Source organism: Elephas maximus, chromosome 10, assembly GCF_024166365.1.
Source record: "Elephas maximus indicus isolate mEleMax1 chromosome 10, mEleMax1 primary haplotype, whole genome shotgun sequence".
NCBI lineage: Eukaryota > Metazoa > Chordata > Mammalia > Proboscidea > Elephantidae > Elephas > Elephas maximus.
This window is the reverse complement of record NC_064828.1, coordinates 43380716-43395729: the sequence shown is the minus strand read 5'-3', so window position 1 is coordinate 43395729 and position 15014 is coordinate 43380716. Positions and strand designations below refer to the sequence as shown.

The following is a 15014-nucleotide window of genomic DNA, read 5'->3' as shown; positions in this document are numbered from 1 at the left end:
TGCTACTTAAGCTAAACTATTATTTGGTTTTAAGAAGACTTCAGGGGATTTTTTTGGTTTAAGGTTTAAAGATTGTCTCAAGGCAATAGTTGCGGGATTTATCCTGCCTCCATGGCTCCAGCAAGTCTAGAGTCAATGACAGTTTGAGATTCTGTTCTGTATTTTACGCCTTTTGATCAGGATTCGTGTGCAGGATCTTAGATCAAAATGTTCAGTAATGGTAGCCAGGCATCATCTAATTCTTCTGGTCTCTTGGAAAAGGAGGTAGTTGTTCCTGGATGCCACACATTCCGTTTCCTGCTCCTGTACCTGACTCTCCTCCCTCTGTTGGCACCAGGCGAATAGTTATCACAAGGTGTCTTAGGCTGTGTTTTCTAGAGAAGCAAAACTGTAAAGCGTATAAATATATGCGTGAACTACAACCTGCACGATCTGGAGACCAGAAGAACTAGATGGGTGCCTGGCTACTCCTACTGACTACACTGACTGGGATCACAAAAGAGGATTCCTGACAAAGCAGGAGAAAAATGTAGAACAGAAAATCAATTTCACAAAAAAAGACCAGACTTACTGGTCTGACAGCGACTGAAGGAACCCCTTAGACTATGACCCTAGACATGCTTCTGACCTGAAACCGAAGCCATTCCAAGGACCACCTTTCTGCCAGATGCTAGACAGGCCCATAAAATAAACAGTAGTACCTGAGAGGATTGTGTTTCTTAGAACTATCAGTTGTATAAGATCAAAAGGACAATATTTGCCCAAACGCAAAGATGAGAAGGAGGGAAGGGGTAGAAAATCCAAATGAAGCGGGGAACTAGGGTGGAAATGGGGAGAGTGTTGACATATTTTGGGAAATGCAGCCAGTGTCATGGAGCACTTTATGTACAAACTGTTGAATGAGAAACTAATTTGCTCTGTAAACTTTGACCTAAAGCATAAAAAATAGGAGGCGGGGCCAAGATGGCAGAGTAGTCAGACACTTCCAGGGATCCCTCTTACAACAAAAACTCGAAAAAACAAATGAAACGATTATACTTAGGACAAGCTAGGAGCCCTGAACATCAAAGGCAAAGTTAGAAAACAGACTGAGCAGCAGGAGGAGGCGGGGAGACGGTTCAGAAACGGAGAGGAGTAGCCAGACCCGAATTGCCAGGAACACTCAGGCACCATTTCCAGGAGTGACTATGGCGGCTGGTGGTAGCATTTGGCCACGGTTTTCTCAGGGGAAAACAGCCAGCTGTACAGGCTACTCACAACTCTGGAACCAGGGAAGAACGGCGCTCTCGGCAAAAGCTAAATACTTGCATACATTTTACTGCACCCCAGCCCCCAAGCTGGGTTCAGTGGCTGTTGATTTCTTTGGGCCTGAGATAGGCCCTGCCAAGCTCCCTGAGCCATCCTTCTAGCCTTGGAGAAGGAATAAATTCACAATTGAGGGAAAAGATAATCTGCCAGATCCACTAACCTGGCGAGCTCAGGACAGAAGTAGCTCCTGTCCAGGCGTAAATGGTCCGTGGGCCTTGAATACCTTTTGCCCCTGCATGGACCTGTATGGGCCTATTTCAGGAGAATAGGCCCTTGTTGGAAGACTGTAACTGTTTCAGCTGTATGGTGGAGAGGTGGGTGTTTGATGTTTGACACTGCTTTGCCTATTAAACAGGGTCCTCACCTACCCACATCAGGGGCCTAAGGACTGGTGGCTCCACCCATGTCGCTCAGCCACCTGCAACAGGGGTCCAAGGATAACTGGTACCTCAGTTCTTAAAACCAAAAGCATTGTGTGGCCATGGTCCATCTGCAGAACCCACCCACCTGTGTGCTCTAGGGACCAGGGATACGCTTTCCTCACAGACATTCAGGACAGTTGTTAGCTCCCTGCCTTGTTCAGAGCGTGATCCCCTGCTGCAACCAGATACCTGTACCTATATCAATCACCCTGCCCCTCTAAGACTGTAGGACAGAGCACGTACCACACACTTGATGACCAGGTACCTGGACACCTGAGCTGAATCCATACAAGAAAAGTGAATGGACTCCTAGGGTGATATACCTGAAAACACTTCTAGCCATCTGGTGACAGGATGTTAGAGCTTCAAAGGCAAAAATAATCAAGCTAGCTCACTCAAGCAACCTATTTGGGTATATCAAAAGAAAATAAAGCAAGAATCTAGGATACAGTAAGCAAACATAAACTGATACAATAATTTATAGATGGCTCAGAGACAACAATCTATCAGATCACATAAAGAAGCAGAGCATGATCGCTTCAACAAGCGCTCAAAACAAAGAATCAAGGGATCATCTGGATTAAGGTGCCTTCCTGAAATTACCAGATGCAGAATACAAAGGATTAATATACAGAATTTTTCAAGACATCAGGAGGGAGATCAGGCAATACGCAGAACAAGCCAAGGAACACACAGATAAAGCACTTGAAGAAATTAAAAACTTTATTCAAGAACAATGAAAAATTTAATAAGCTGCAAGAATCCATAGAGAGACAGCAATCAGAAATTCAGAACACTGACAATAAAATTACAGAAGTAGACAACTCAATAGAAGGAGGAGCAGAACTGAGCAAGTGGGAGGCAGAATTTGTGAGCTCGAAGATAAAGCACTTGGCACCAATATATTTGAAGAAAAATCTGATAATTAAAAAAAATAAAGAAACCCTAAGAATTATGTGGGACTCTATCAAGAGAAATAACCTACGAGTGATTGGAGTATCAGAATGGGGAGGGATAACAGAAAATAGAGAGTTGTTGAAGATTTGTTGGCAGAAAACTTCCCTGATATTGTCAGAGATGGGAAGATATCCAAGATGCTCGTCAAACTCCACATAAGGTAGATAGATCTTAAAAGAAAGTCACCAAGACGTATAATCAAACTTTCCAAAACCAAAGATAAAAAGATAGTTTTCAGAGCAGCTAGGGATAAATGAGAAGTCACTTACAAATGAGAGTCAACAAGAATAAGCTTAGACTACTCGGCAGAAACCACGCAAGCCAGAAGGCAACAGGATGACTCATACAAAGCATTGGAGGAAAAAAAATTGCCAGCCAAGAATCATATATCCAGCAAAACTGTCTCTCAAATATGAAGGTGTAATTAGGACATTTCCAGATAAACAGAAGTTTAAGGAATTCATAAAAACCAAACCAAAACTACAAGAAATACTAAACCGAGTTCTGTGGTTAGAAAATGAGTAGTATCAGATATCAACCCAAGACTGGAACACAGGACAAAGCAACCAGATGTCAACCCAGATAGGGAAATCACAAAAATAAACCAAGATTTAAAAAACGCCCAAAGCAGGGAAACAGCGATGTCATTATGTAAAAGAAGACAATATTAAAACAATAAAGAGAAGCTAAGAAATGTAGTCATAGATCTTTTATATGGAGAGGAAGACAGGGTGATATAAAGAAATAAAAGTTAGGCTTGAACATAGAAAAATAAGGGTAAATATTAAGGTAACCACAAAGGAAACTAACAATCCTACTTATCAAATACAAGAAAAAAATACTCAGCAGAAGCAAAATCAACAACAGTAAGAGGAAAAGACAATATATAAAGATAACTACTCGGCACAAAAAACTTAAGTGGGAAAAAGAAACTGTCAACAACGCACAAAAAAGACATCAAAATGACAGCACTAAACTCATACCTTTGTGTAATTACACTAAATGTAAATGGACTTAATGCACCAATGGAGAGTGGCAGAATGGATAAAAAACACGGTCCGTCTATGTGTTACCTACAAGAGACACAGCTCACACTTAGAGACAAACAAACAAAAACTCAAAGGATGGAAAAAATATATCAAGCAAAGAACGATCAAAAAAAGCAGGAGTGGCAATATTAATTTCTGACAAAATAGACTTTAAAGTTAAATCCACCACAAAGGATAATGAAGGACAGTATATAATGATTAAAGGGAAAACATACCAGGAGGATATAACCATATTAAATAATTATGTACGCAGTGACAGGGCTGCAAGATACATAAAACAAACTCTATCAGCATTGAAAAGTGAGGTAGACAGCTCCACAATTATAGTAGGAGACTTCAGCACACCACTTTTGGTGAAGGAGAGAACATCCAGAAAGAAGCTCAGTAAAGACAATGGAATATCTAAATGCCACAGTCAACCAACTTGACCTCATAGACGTATGAAGAACACTCCACCCAACAGCAGCCAAGTATACTTTATTTTCTAGTACACATGGAACATTCTCTAGAATAGACCACATATTAGGTAATAAAGCAAGCCTTAGCAGAATCCAAAACATCGAAATCTTACAAAGCATCTTCTCTGACCATAATAAGGCCACAAAAGTAGAAAACATAAAAAATAAGTAAACGGGAGGTAAAAAGTATATTGACTGAATATGCTTTTCTAGTGTTTGCGGAAAGCGGATGTTTAAGCCGAGGGATTTTTGTGGGGTGCATTTGTTTGCTATAGGAATGGTTCCATGGAGGAGAATATGACAGTGTAGTAGAGAGAGGGTAAACATGAAAGCAAGTTGGTAAGCTAAATGGAATCCAGAATATACGTGATGGAATTAGCCTTTGATAGGAAGACAATTCCATACTTGTATCTGGAAGCAAGGAGAAGATGGTTTTAGATACCAGTGGATTTATAGATTGAGTAGCAGGAAAACAGGGGAGGGATTCCTATTTCAATGTTTAAACTTTCTCAGTGAAGTATAAGGGATGATATTCAAGAGGAAGGGACCTTGGGAACTGTGAGAATTGTAGAGGCAATAAGAAATATTCATGGAAAGTGGGAGAAAGCATTTACTAGAGAAACAGGATTAGTAGGCGAACAATGCCCAGCATTATTACCCATCAGCTGTCAGTTGATAAATAAAATGTTGTCTAGCCATACAGTGGAATATTATTTGGCATTGAAAAGAAATGAAGTACTGATACCATGCTACAATATGGATGAACCTTGAAAACATTATGTTAAGTAAAAGAAGCTAGTTTTGAATGGCCACATATGGTTTGATTTCATTTGTTTGAAATATCCAGAGTAGGCAAATCTATAGGCACAAAGTGGACCCGAGTTTGCCAAGGATTGTGGAAAGGGGGCAGGGCAATTGGGGAAAAACGGCCAAATGATGAAAATGTTCTAATATTAAAGTGATTGTGGTAATGGTTTCACAACTGTATGAGCATAATATAAACCATTGAATTGTACACTTCAAATGCGTGAGTTGTGTGGTATTATGAATTCTGTCCAAAGCTATAAAAAAAAAAAAAAGTATATGTTCTTTACTGAAAATTGGGAAAATACAGAAAAGTATAGAGGGAGTAACAGTAACTCATGTAACTCCACCTCTTGATGGCAGCCACTGTGTACACTTTGGCTTATTTTCTTATGGCATTTATGTATGGCTTTGCATTTAAGTATATGGTAAATTATCTTTCTGTACCAAAGCATTTCTTTTTAATTGTTTTCTTTTAGCTAATTTGTTTCTTTGTTTCTTCCAGAGCCAAATGTCCTAGGTGGCACTTTAGTTGCTCATACAGATGCAGTCTGGGGTCTTGCTTACAGTGGTATAAAAAATCAGTTACTGTCTTGTTCAGCAGATGGCACTGTTAGGTTATGGAATCCACAAGAAAAATTGCCATGTATTTGCACTTATAATGGAGATAAGGGTAAGTATATTTTGCTGTAATGAAAAAAAGGTAATTTTTTTTGGTCGAAATTGGGAAGATAGAAAAGACGAAGCAATTGATTTATTGCTGTTTTGCTACTCCAAAGAGATACATTGAAAGAATTTTATAAAACTTGTGATAATTTTTTGACTCTAGTTGTTCTTTTTTGTACACAAGAAAAGTGTGTTGCAACTGTATTCCAGTGCTCTTTGACCTTTTTCAGGTCATATCCTGTATAGAAAATAGAACTATTTGTATGGAACAGTGGGATAGACAATGAGGCTACTCACAGGGGACAGCAAGGGAAGTCCTCCACCTGCTCCAAGTGATGGCTGCCCCAAGGATTGAAGGGATCAAAGTTTCAAGCAATAGCTATAAACCATTTTTACACCGTGGGCCTAAGCACACTGGTTGGGAAGTCCAGCCATAATCATAAAACAGCACCCTTAACTGGGAAGTACAAATCGGGTTAAACCCATGATTTCAAATATTTTCCTACCCAAGAAGGTTTTAACCAGTCTGCATTGTGAAGACTTTTTTTTACGTATGTTTGTATACATTTTTGGTCTTGTTTGCCAAGTAATTTTTAAAAATTTTTTAGTCAGACCTTCTATTTTTATTAAGGAAAAAAAGAAAGGTTTATTGTTTTAAGATATTTAGGTGAGTAGTATATGCTTAATTTTGTTGAGTCTCTGTAATAGACAAGTGGGCCAAAAGGCTCACGCAGGAAGTTTTTTTCTCCCTTCAAAGAAAATGCACACAACAAATAACCTTTTGCATATATCTGGTCTTACTTTATGAGCCCTCTCGTTATATTTTCCTTATAATGTTAAATTGAATGTTATAAAAACTTTTTAAATAATTGAGAAAAATTACCTATTATATCACTGTCCTAACAATTGCTTTTTTTTTTTTCATAATTACCAGCATTTCAAGAATATTTGAATTACTTTTTCTCATTAGAAAAGTAGAGATTTTCTAAATTACTATGTTTACACTGTTATCTCTTGGACTCCTTTCAGAGCATGGAATACCTACATCAGTCGACTTTATAGGCTGTGATCCAGCACATATGGTGACCTCTTTCAACACTGGTAGTACAATAATTTATGATTTAGAAACATCACAGTCACTGGTGGTGCTTTCATCACAGGTAGATTCTGGTAAGTTTTCATGCGTTTCTTTTAAACTTTTAAAAGAACAATTATACAACAAAGGGTGATTTTCCTTTTAGCAAATTTTTACATATTTACTATTTGAATTTAATATGACAGAATAATTAGTTTCAATATGTTATAGTTGTATTTATATTATTCATGCTGTTTTCTCCAAAGATTCTTATAAGCTTGAGGTCTGTGGGACAGAAGCATAAGTGGAACAATGTGAAGGTAAAAGCAAGGGAGATATAAAGTTTTTACGACAGTACATACGAAAGTAGAGAGAATAACATACTGAAGCTGTGATACTCATCATTTAGCTTCAATAATTACTTACAAATGGCCAGTGTTATAGGGGTGGGTTGTGGTACGTGTTTTACATTTTATTTAAATAGGGATCTAGATATAGTAGGTACATTGAGATTGGTTGATAGGTCTCTCAGATCCCTCTTCATCTATAGGTTCTCCCTCTGTCTCTTATTTTCCTTACAATTTATTATTATCATAATTAAAGAAATTGGGTAGTTCTGTAGTGTTTCCCACAGTCTGGATTTTGCTGGTTATCATTTAATGTGTGCCTCTGTCCTTTTTATTTCTTCTAAATTGGTAATACACCTAGAGGCTTACTCAGATTCAGCTTAAACTTTTTTTCTTTTTTAATTTTTAAACGTTTTTGGTGGTTCGTAAGCTTTTATCAGAAGTTAAATAATGTCTGCTGCTTGTCTTTCTGTGATGTTACCAGCCTTGATGATTATTACCTGGGTCCATTAGCTGTTGGAAAAGAATGGTTTTCTAATTATATCACTCCTTCATTTATTAGCTGAAATATTTCTATAAAAAGGGATGTCCTCTCATCAATAATTTCGTTACCTTGGATTTAACAATTGTATATGAAGGCAAGATAAATGACCCATTGTTTCCCTATATTTACCAGTTTTCAATTAATGAGATGGTTCCCTAGCATCCTCCAAATGTGACCATTGAGTGTTTTGGCTGTTGTTTGTTTTTGGTAGTATTATAATCTCTCATAGGAATAAATGCATTTGATGTTTCAATCCGTTGCAGGTATTATCTTTATTGCTGCTCAGATTGTGTCATCTTTGGCCAGTGGGAGCTTATTCAGGTTGGCTCCTGAGTCCTTTTGACATACATGACCCTGTTAGTCATTGATAGCTTCCTTGCTTTCTGATGTGACAAGATGTTCTAGCCTCATCTTGCTCGTTTTGTACCCCAGATCTGAAACTAGACATTTCTCTGAGGAGCCGTGGTTTCTTTTGGTGGGAAATGACATTTAGGGACTATAATCTGGTGCTGGTTCCTCATGGCCTTCATGGCTCCTGAGTTGGTCATTGTTTTATGTTTTTTCCATAGACAGAGCTAGGAAATAGGTTTTTTTTTTTTTTTTTTTAAGTAAGACGTTTGATAAGTTCATACAAATAACTTCAAGTTCAAATTCAGGTGTATCTCACTGATTTTACGTATTTACCTCATTTTAACCATGTCTGAACTCTCATTTCTCAACAAAATTATCACAATTTCTCGTTTGATTTTATCTCAATGATAAATACACAGTCTTCTCAGAATAATAATACCAACATCACCACCAGTAGTTTGGTTACTGAATAACAGTTTGTACTTTAAGGTATATTCCGCTAGGGATGTACGGTTACTATGCTTTAAAGTCGTCTGGAATAGTTTGTAGATAATCTCCAACTGGATATGCATTTGTGTTCCTTTGTGTAATTTTACTTATGATTTTTAGGGATTCCTTTTTTTTTTAATTCATTGTTTTGTAATTAAATAAATTTTTTAAACAGCTCCATCATCAAATCTCGAACCAGATTATACTCGAAGTGTCTTTCCAAGTGTTTCCTTGACTTACTCCCTCCTTCACCCTACATAGTTAGCCATATATGTATTTTTTTAATTTTATGGATTTAAATTTAGTACATGCAGAATGATTGATTTAGTTAGTCTAATAATGCTGATAATTTTTTTCCTGTTTATTTTGGTCCCTCACTGTTCTTCATTTCTAATTTAATCAAAATTAAGAGCTTGCTAGTAAAGAAAAAGTTTCATTCTAAAAGGACATTAATTCTGGTTCTTTGGTTTTTTGTCACTGTGTGTAGAATGTGGGTTGTTCCTTGCAAACATCTATCGCTTATGAATTTTATTCTATATCAAATGCTTATAATTCTTTTATAGGCTGTTTATTAGAGTTAATAATTATAGTGAGTCTTCTAAAAATTCTAAACCACCTATTTTGAAGTTCTGCATTAAAACACTTTGAAATTTTTCTAAACTTGAGCCTAGTAACATCCATATCATAGGACATGATAGTCAAAGAGTTTAGTATTTTAAAAATTAAATCTCTAGAAACATAGTTTCGTTCTCACATTTTTAGTTTTATGCAAAGGCTTTAGTTTTTAACAATTTTTTTTTTTTTATTAAGACAAAGCCATCGTTAAACTTCTAAATGAGAGTATGAATGCATTATCTTTCTTTTGGTTTAGGTTTACAATCCACTAATCATATTAACAGAGTAGTAAGTCATCCCACACTTCCTGTTACAATAACTGCTCATGAAGATAGACACATCAAATTTTTTGACAATAAAACGGGTAAGCAAGTTGTCTTACTTTCTTTTTATTCATATTGATAATACTGTAAATTTGAGGTGAATAGAAAATGCTATTTTATGTAAGGTTTATTGAGTTTTTGGCTTTGAGATTGCCAGATTAAATCATTTTAAATTCATACTTTACATAATGTAGCATGCTTATAATGAATGTTAAGTTTTATCCTTAAGTAATGTATATACTGCATTGCCTACCTATTATGATTTCTTCATGTCATGTTAAACATAAGCCTTTTCATTTGAGTTTTTTTTTCATCATAGTGTTATGAGTTAATATAGCAGAAGAGGTCTCTTTTTTGTGTTTCACATTTGAAATATGTTCTTAAACTATTTTTTAATGGATCAAATAATAATATAGTGGACAGTGTTGTCATTTTCCCTGTATTTCTTCTTACAAAGAAGTTTAGCAGTTACATAGCAGTCAGATCAAACTGTAATTTAGCCATAGGGATTTTTTGATTCTTTCTTTTTGCTAAGGACTTCTTTTTTTCATCCATAATTACCTAGAATTCTACATAAAATATTGTTCTCTTTTAGGAAAGGTCTGACAGCTAGAGAGTCTTGACGAGAAGCTGAAACAATCAGGGGCATTGAAGGACTTGGAAATAAGAAATTTAAATGTTAATTGCAGCATTATTTCAGGGCAACAAACTATCGAGTAAGACAGTGAATCAGAATTACAGGTTTCTCTTTGAAAGTTATTTAGGACATGGCATTAATTTTTCATCTTTAGAATCTTACACAAAACCCCTTCATTCAAATAACACTTAAATGGACATATTCCTTTCACTTCAGCAGAACAAGTTGGGAACAGAATGAATATTCACAGGTCTCTGTATTACACAGGAAATAAGATTCATATGAATGTACTCAATTTAACACTTTATCAAATCAGTTCTTTGGACCATTTTTATGAAGCCCAGAGATCTTCTTTGATGCAGGGACAGAGAGGTCACTTAGTTTATCATGTTTCTAAAAAGAGCCCTTTTAATTAATAAATGAAGATTTACGTTCATAAGGGAAAGTTGAGGAATTTTAGTAGTTGGGTTAAAAGTAAAAAGTGAATCTCTACAACTGTTTTACTGGTAGAAATTAAGAAAGTGGTCGATAAAATTTTACCAAATAATAGACCTAAGAACCAGATAGTCTTTCATATTGTTTCTAAATTCTACCAACTTATTTTTTCTATTAACTAGTACCTTACCTGAAGGTTAGGAGACTGAGTGGCACAAGCATTTTACAATTGGCCGCTAACCTGAAGGTTGTTGGTTCAAACCCACCAGCAATTCTGCAGAAGAAAGGCCTAGTGAATTGCTTCTGTAGAGATTACAGCCAAGAAAACCCTGGGGAGCAGTTGTACTCTAACACATGGGATCACCATGAGTCAGAATTGACTGGATGGCAACAGGTTTGGGTTAGTTTTTTTGGTAGGGAGTGACATCTGTGAAAGTACTTAGTGTGAAGATATTTAAAGCAATAGGCTTTAAACAATGGAAAATCTTAATTCTTTCTAAATCAACCAACTTCTCTCACTTTCTTCACTCACACATACACACACAACACAATATTGAGTTGTGTTCAAATATGTTGATTTCAAAGATGTCCTTTTTTGAAAATGGGTAATTCATTTAAATATGGTAAACTATAATACCCCCATACATAACTGGTGTTGTTGGCTAGCTACGTTTGTTAATAGAGTATTATCCTATAAAATGAGTAGTAAATTAATTGAATTTTTTATCTGAAACATAATAGAAATTGATACTATACTTGGATTAAGTAAATCATTTTAATAAAAATGAATTCAGAATTTTGTATTCTGCACTACGCTGGATACTGTCATGTATAAGATATGATTCCTGCCTTCCGGGGGCTTATTGGTTGTTTGGGGAGAATAGGATACACACACACACACCACACACACACACCACACACACACACACACACAAGCCGCAGGATGAGTCCTACTAGATAGAAGACCCTATAGAATGGGGGTTTGAGCTTTGGAATAGTAAGAGCTTTTTTTTTTTTTTGGTAGAAGGAGATTCTAAATAAGGAAATTAGTTTGAACAGAGGCAGGGTGGTAGGAATTTGGGCTAGAACAGAAGCTTCTTACAAGCAAAGCCAAAGAGATGACTTTAGAGAAAGTAAAGTAGAATCTATTGAGGAGGACTTTTCAGAGCCAGGCTAAGAGTAATGGATTTTTTTTTTTTTTTACACTATGCCCTGTGTGGAACCACAGAAAGTATTTCGGTGGGGATTTGCAATATTGGTTTAGAAAGATTGATTGAGTTGTGCTACATAGTAGACCTTTGACTTTAAAAAATTTAAAATTTACAACTTCTATGTATTCCCAAGAGGTCCTCAGGGTCCATGACTTTTAAGATTTTAGTAGAGACACAAATTTGAGTTGCATGTACTGTGCCTGAAATATTTAATTAGTGGGTAAGTCTGGGAGAAGGTGTAGTACAAGTAAGGGATGTGGAGGAGTTAGAATAAGGAGGTTCTGATGTTCATTCAGCAAAATTTTTTGAGTATCTACCATATTCTTGGTATAGTTCTAGATGTCTGTGAACAATGTTCTGCCTTTATTGGAGCTCATAGAGTAGTGGTATGTTGATTACTATATGTGAAATATTGTTCTATTTAATTTATATATGCTAACTCATTTATGCATCTAATAACTATAAGGTAGATGCAGCACTATTATTACTGCCATTTTATGGATGAAATAAAAGGTTTAAAGAAGTTAAGTAGTTTGTGCAAGGCCACACAATAGGTAAAAATCACAGGGTTAGAATTCAGGCATGCAGATTGCTTTCAGAGTTAACATTTTTTTCTGTCAGCCTTTATTGCCTCTCTATTTCATGGAGGCCCACGATATTGATTACTCATTCAAAGGGCTTAAGGCTCCAGGGAGGAAAGAAGTGGTGACAGACATGTGTCCTCTATTTCCTCAGTTATAGGAGGAAAGAATTAGTCTTGGTAGGGCAAAAGGGTGGTAGCAGCAAAGGCTTGGGCCAAAGGGAAATTGGTTAAATGTGAAGAGCTGCAGGTGTATGTTGGTAAAGGAGGAGTCCTAGTTATTAGAAGGGGTTGGAAGCTTTGTAATTTCTGTGGTCTCCACTGGAAGCCCAGTATCTAACTTGGTCCAGCATTATACCTCTCTGTACATGGTCCAATCTAAAGGGATCACTTACATTTAAAGTGACTTGGTAAACTTTCTGGGGAAGAAGGGTAGATTTTAAATTGACTTAAGATATCAGAGTGGGGGTTAGTTTAGCACACAGGCAGAGGGGCTAGAGTTAAGCTTGGAAAATTACAGCACCCTTAAAGAAATGGGTAGATTTACTATTGGATGAAAGATGCCTTTGGGTTTTGATTGATCAATTGCCATGTCTTCAATATCCTCATTGGAGTTCCTGGGTGGTGCAAACGGTTAACAAGCTTGGCTGCTAACCAAACGGTTAGAGGTTTGAGCCCACCAGAGGCCTATCTATTGACTTCCGAAAGATCCGCCATTGAAAACCCTGTGGAGCACAGTTCTACTCTGACACATAGGAGGTTGCCTTGAGTTGGAGTCAGCGGCAACTGGTTTTCTAAATATCCTGGTTAAATTTAGGACATATTAAATCCTTTTCAGGAGAGAAGTCAGATCCAGACGTGTGAATTGTGCATTACCATTATAGATGTGACATTTTAAGAGAAGCTAACGATACTTGGACCTTTTGCGGTTGTTTTCCATAGGCCAACTATTGTTTCATCCTCCAAGTTCTTTTGTAGGAATATATTGAAAGGAATGGATTCTAGAACTTGTAGATGAATTATGTTGACTGAGCAATTGAAGGTAGTATGTTGAATGATTTTTCTGTTCCTTGGGCTAGCAGAGAAGAGTCTCTAAAATTATTGTGTTAATTAATTAGTCTTAGTATTAATGAGAATTAGACAGCTGTGGTTTGAACTGGCTAGGAACTTCTTTAATTTTGTTCTCAACTGTTAAGTGTGTAGTATTGCCATAAGATGCCATGACCTTTTGTTTTTTGGGGTCTTTTTTGTAACTTTCTAACATTTTATTATGTTGCAGTTTTATGTTCAGGTCCACAGGTATGGCCCCATGACGAGTAGCAAAAGTAAATGTTTTATGTCCCAGTGTAGAATGTCATCAGGGGACCAGAAGCATAGCAAACTAGCATTTTGCAGAAGGCTTTTATCTCTCATTAGAAGTAGCAAAGGCATTTGGGTAGACCTATACTCATTAAAAGTATCGGTATTTGTCTTTACATCTGTTTATTAGATGAATCAATTTATGATGTTGCATTCCACTTATCAAAGCATATATTATCAGCTGCAAGCATTAATGGCCTTAACCCAAAGTATGTAACGCAACTTTGTGCTCACTACTTGTTTCTTAATTTTGACTTTATATTGGATCCTATTTGCTGAAGATAGGGCCCTGGTGGCACAGTGGTTAAGAGCTCAGCTGTTAACCAAAAGGTTGGCAGTTCGAATCTGCTAGCCACTCCTTAGAAACCCTATGGGGCAGTTCTACTCTGTCCGGTAGGGTTGCTGTGAGTCAGAATCGACTCAATGGCAATGGGTTTGGTTTGTTTTTTTTTGGTGCTGAAGATAATTATATTCATTAAATTACTTTTTCCGGAGCAGTGTTTTTGTTAACATTGGGAAAAATGTAGAGCAGTTTCTCTGGTGTATCCCTGCCCCTTTTTTATTCCTACCATGTAAAATGATTGACATTTCAAAGGATAAATCCATCAGATGATACTAGAATCTTTAGGCAAGAGATATATTTTCTGATGACCTTTTGAAACTTTTGATGCACTCAAATTGTTACGGTGGTTTCCACTGTTTATCAGATATGTCAAATTCTCGTTACACAGATGTCTTTTTAGGGAGTAACTGGGAAAGTTCTGCATTAGAATTAAAATTCTCAAAATACTATGCTAAATGAAAGAAGACATACACAAAGGACATATATGTTTCCTTTTATATGAAACATGTAGTATAGGCCAATCCATAGAGACGGAAAGCAGGTTAGTGGTTACCATGTGCTAGGGCGTACTAGAGACCCACCCAGGAACCCAGTGCCATCGAGTCGATTCCGACTCATAGCAACCCTATAGGACAGGGTAGAACTGCCCCACAGAGTTTCCAAGGAGCACCTAGAGCGACTGCTTAATAGGTCTGGAGTTTCCTTTTAGTGTGATGAGAATGTTCTGGAACTAGAGTGTGGTGATGGTTATACAACATTGTGAATGCACTAAATGCCACTGAATTGTGTGCTTTACAATGGTTAAGATGATAAATTTTATATGTATTTTATCCCAATTAAAAAATGTAGCTATAGTAATTGTGGGTTTTATATTGATGCTGTATTATGGTTTCTGATCTCTCATGTTAGTTACTATTTGTTAAAACAGTCTTTTCTGGTATTTTTTATTTAGGTAAAATGATCCATTCTATGGTAGCTCATTTGGATGCTGTTACAAGTCTAGCAGTCGATCCTAATGGAATCTATTTGATGTCTGGAAGT

The 15014-nt window shown here is 36.6% G+C and overlaps 1 protein-coding gene across 5 annotated transcripts in view; it reads left to right on the top strand.

Moving 5' to 3' along the window:
• STRN3 (striatin 3) overlaps nt 1-15014 on the top strand; it is a 110698-nt gene that overhangs the window by 93504 nt on the left and 2180 nt on the right. For all 5 annotated transcript variants that reach the window (XM_049898721.1, XM_049898724.1, XM_049898725.1 and 2 more), the window contains 4 exons: nt 5504-5671; nt 6694-6834; nt 9342-9449; nt 14926-15012. In XM_049898721.1, coding sequence (XP_049754678.1) covers nt 5504-5671; nt 6694-6834; nt 9342-9449; nt 14926-15012 — 504 coding nt within the window. The remainder of the gene's footprint in view (nt 1-5503; nt 5672-6693; nt 6835-9341; nt 9450-14925; nt 15013-15014) is intronic.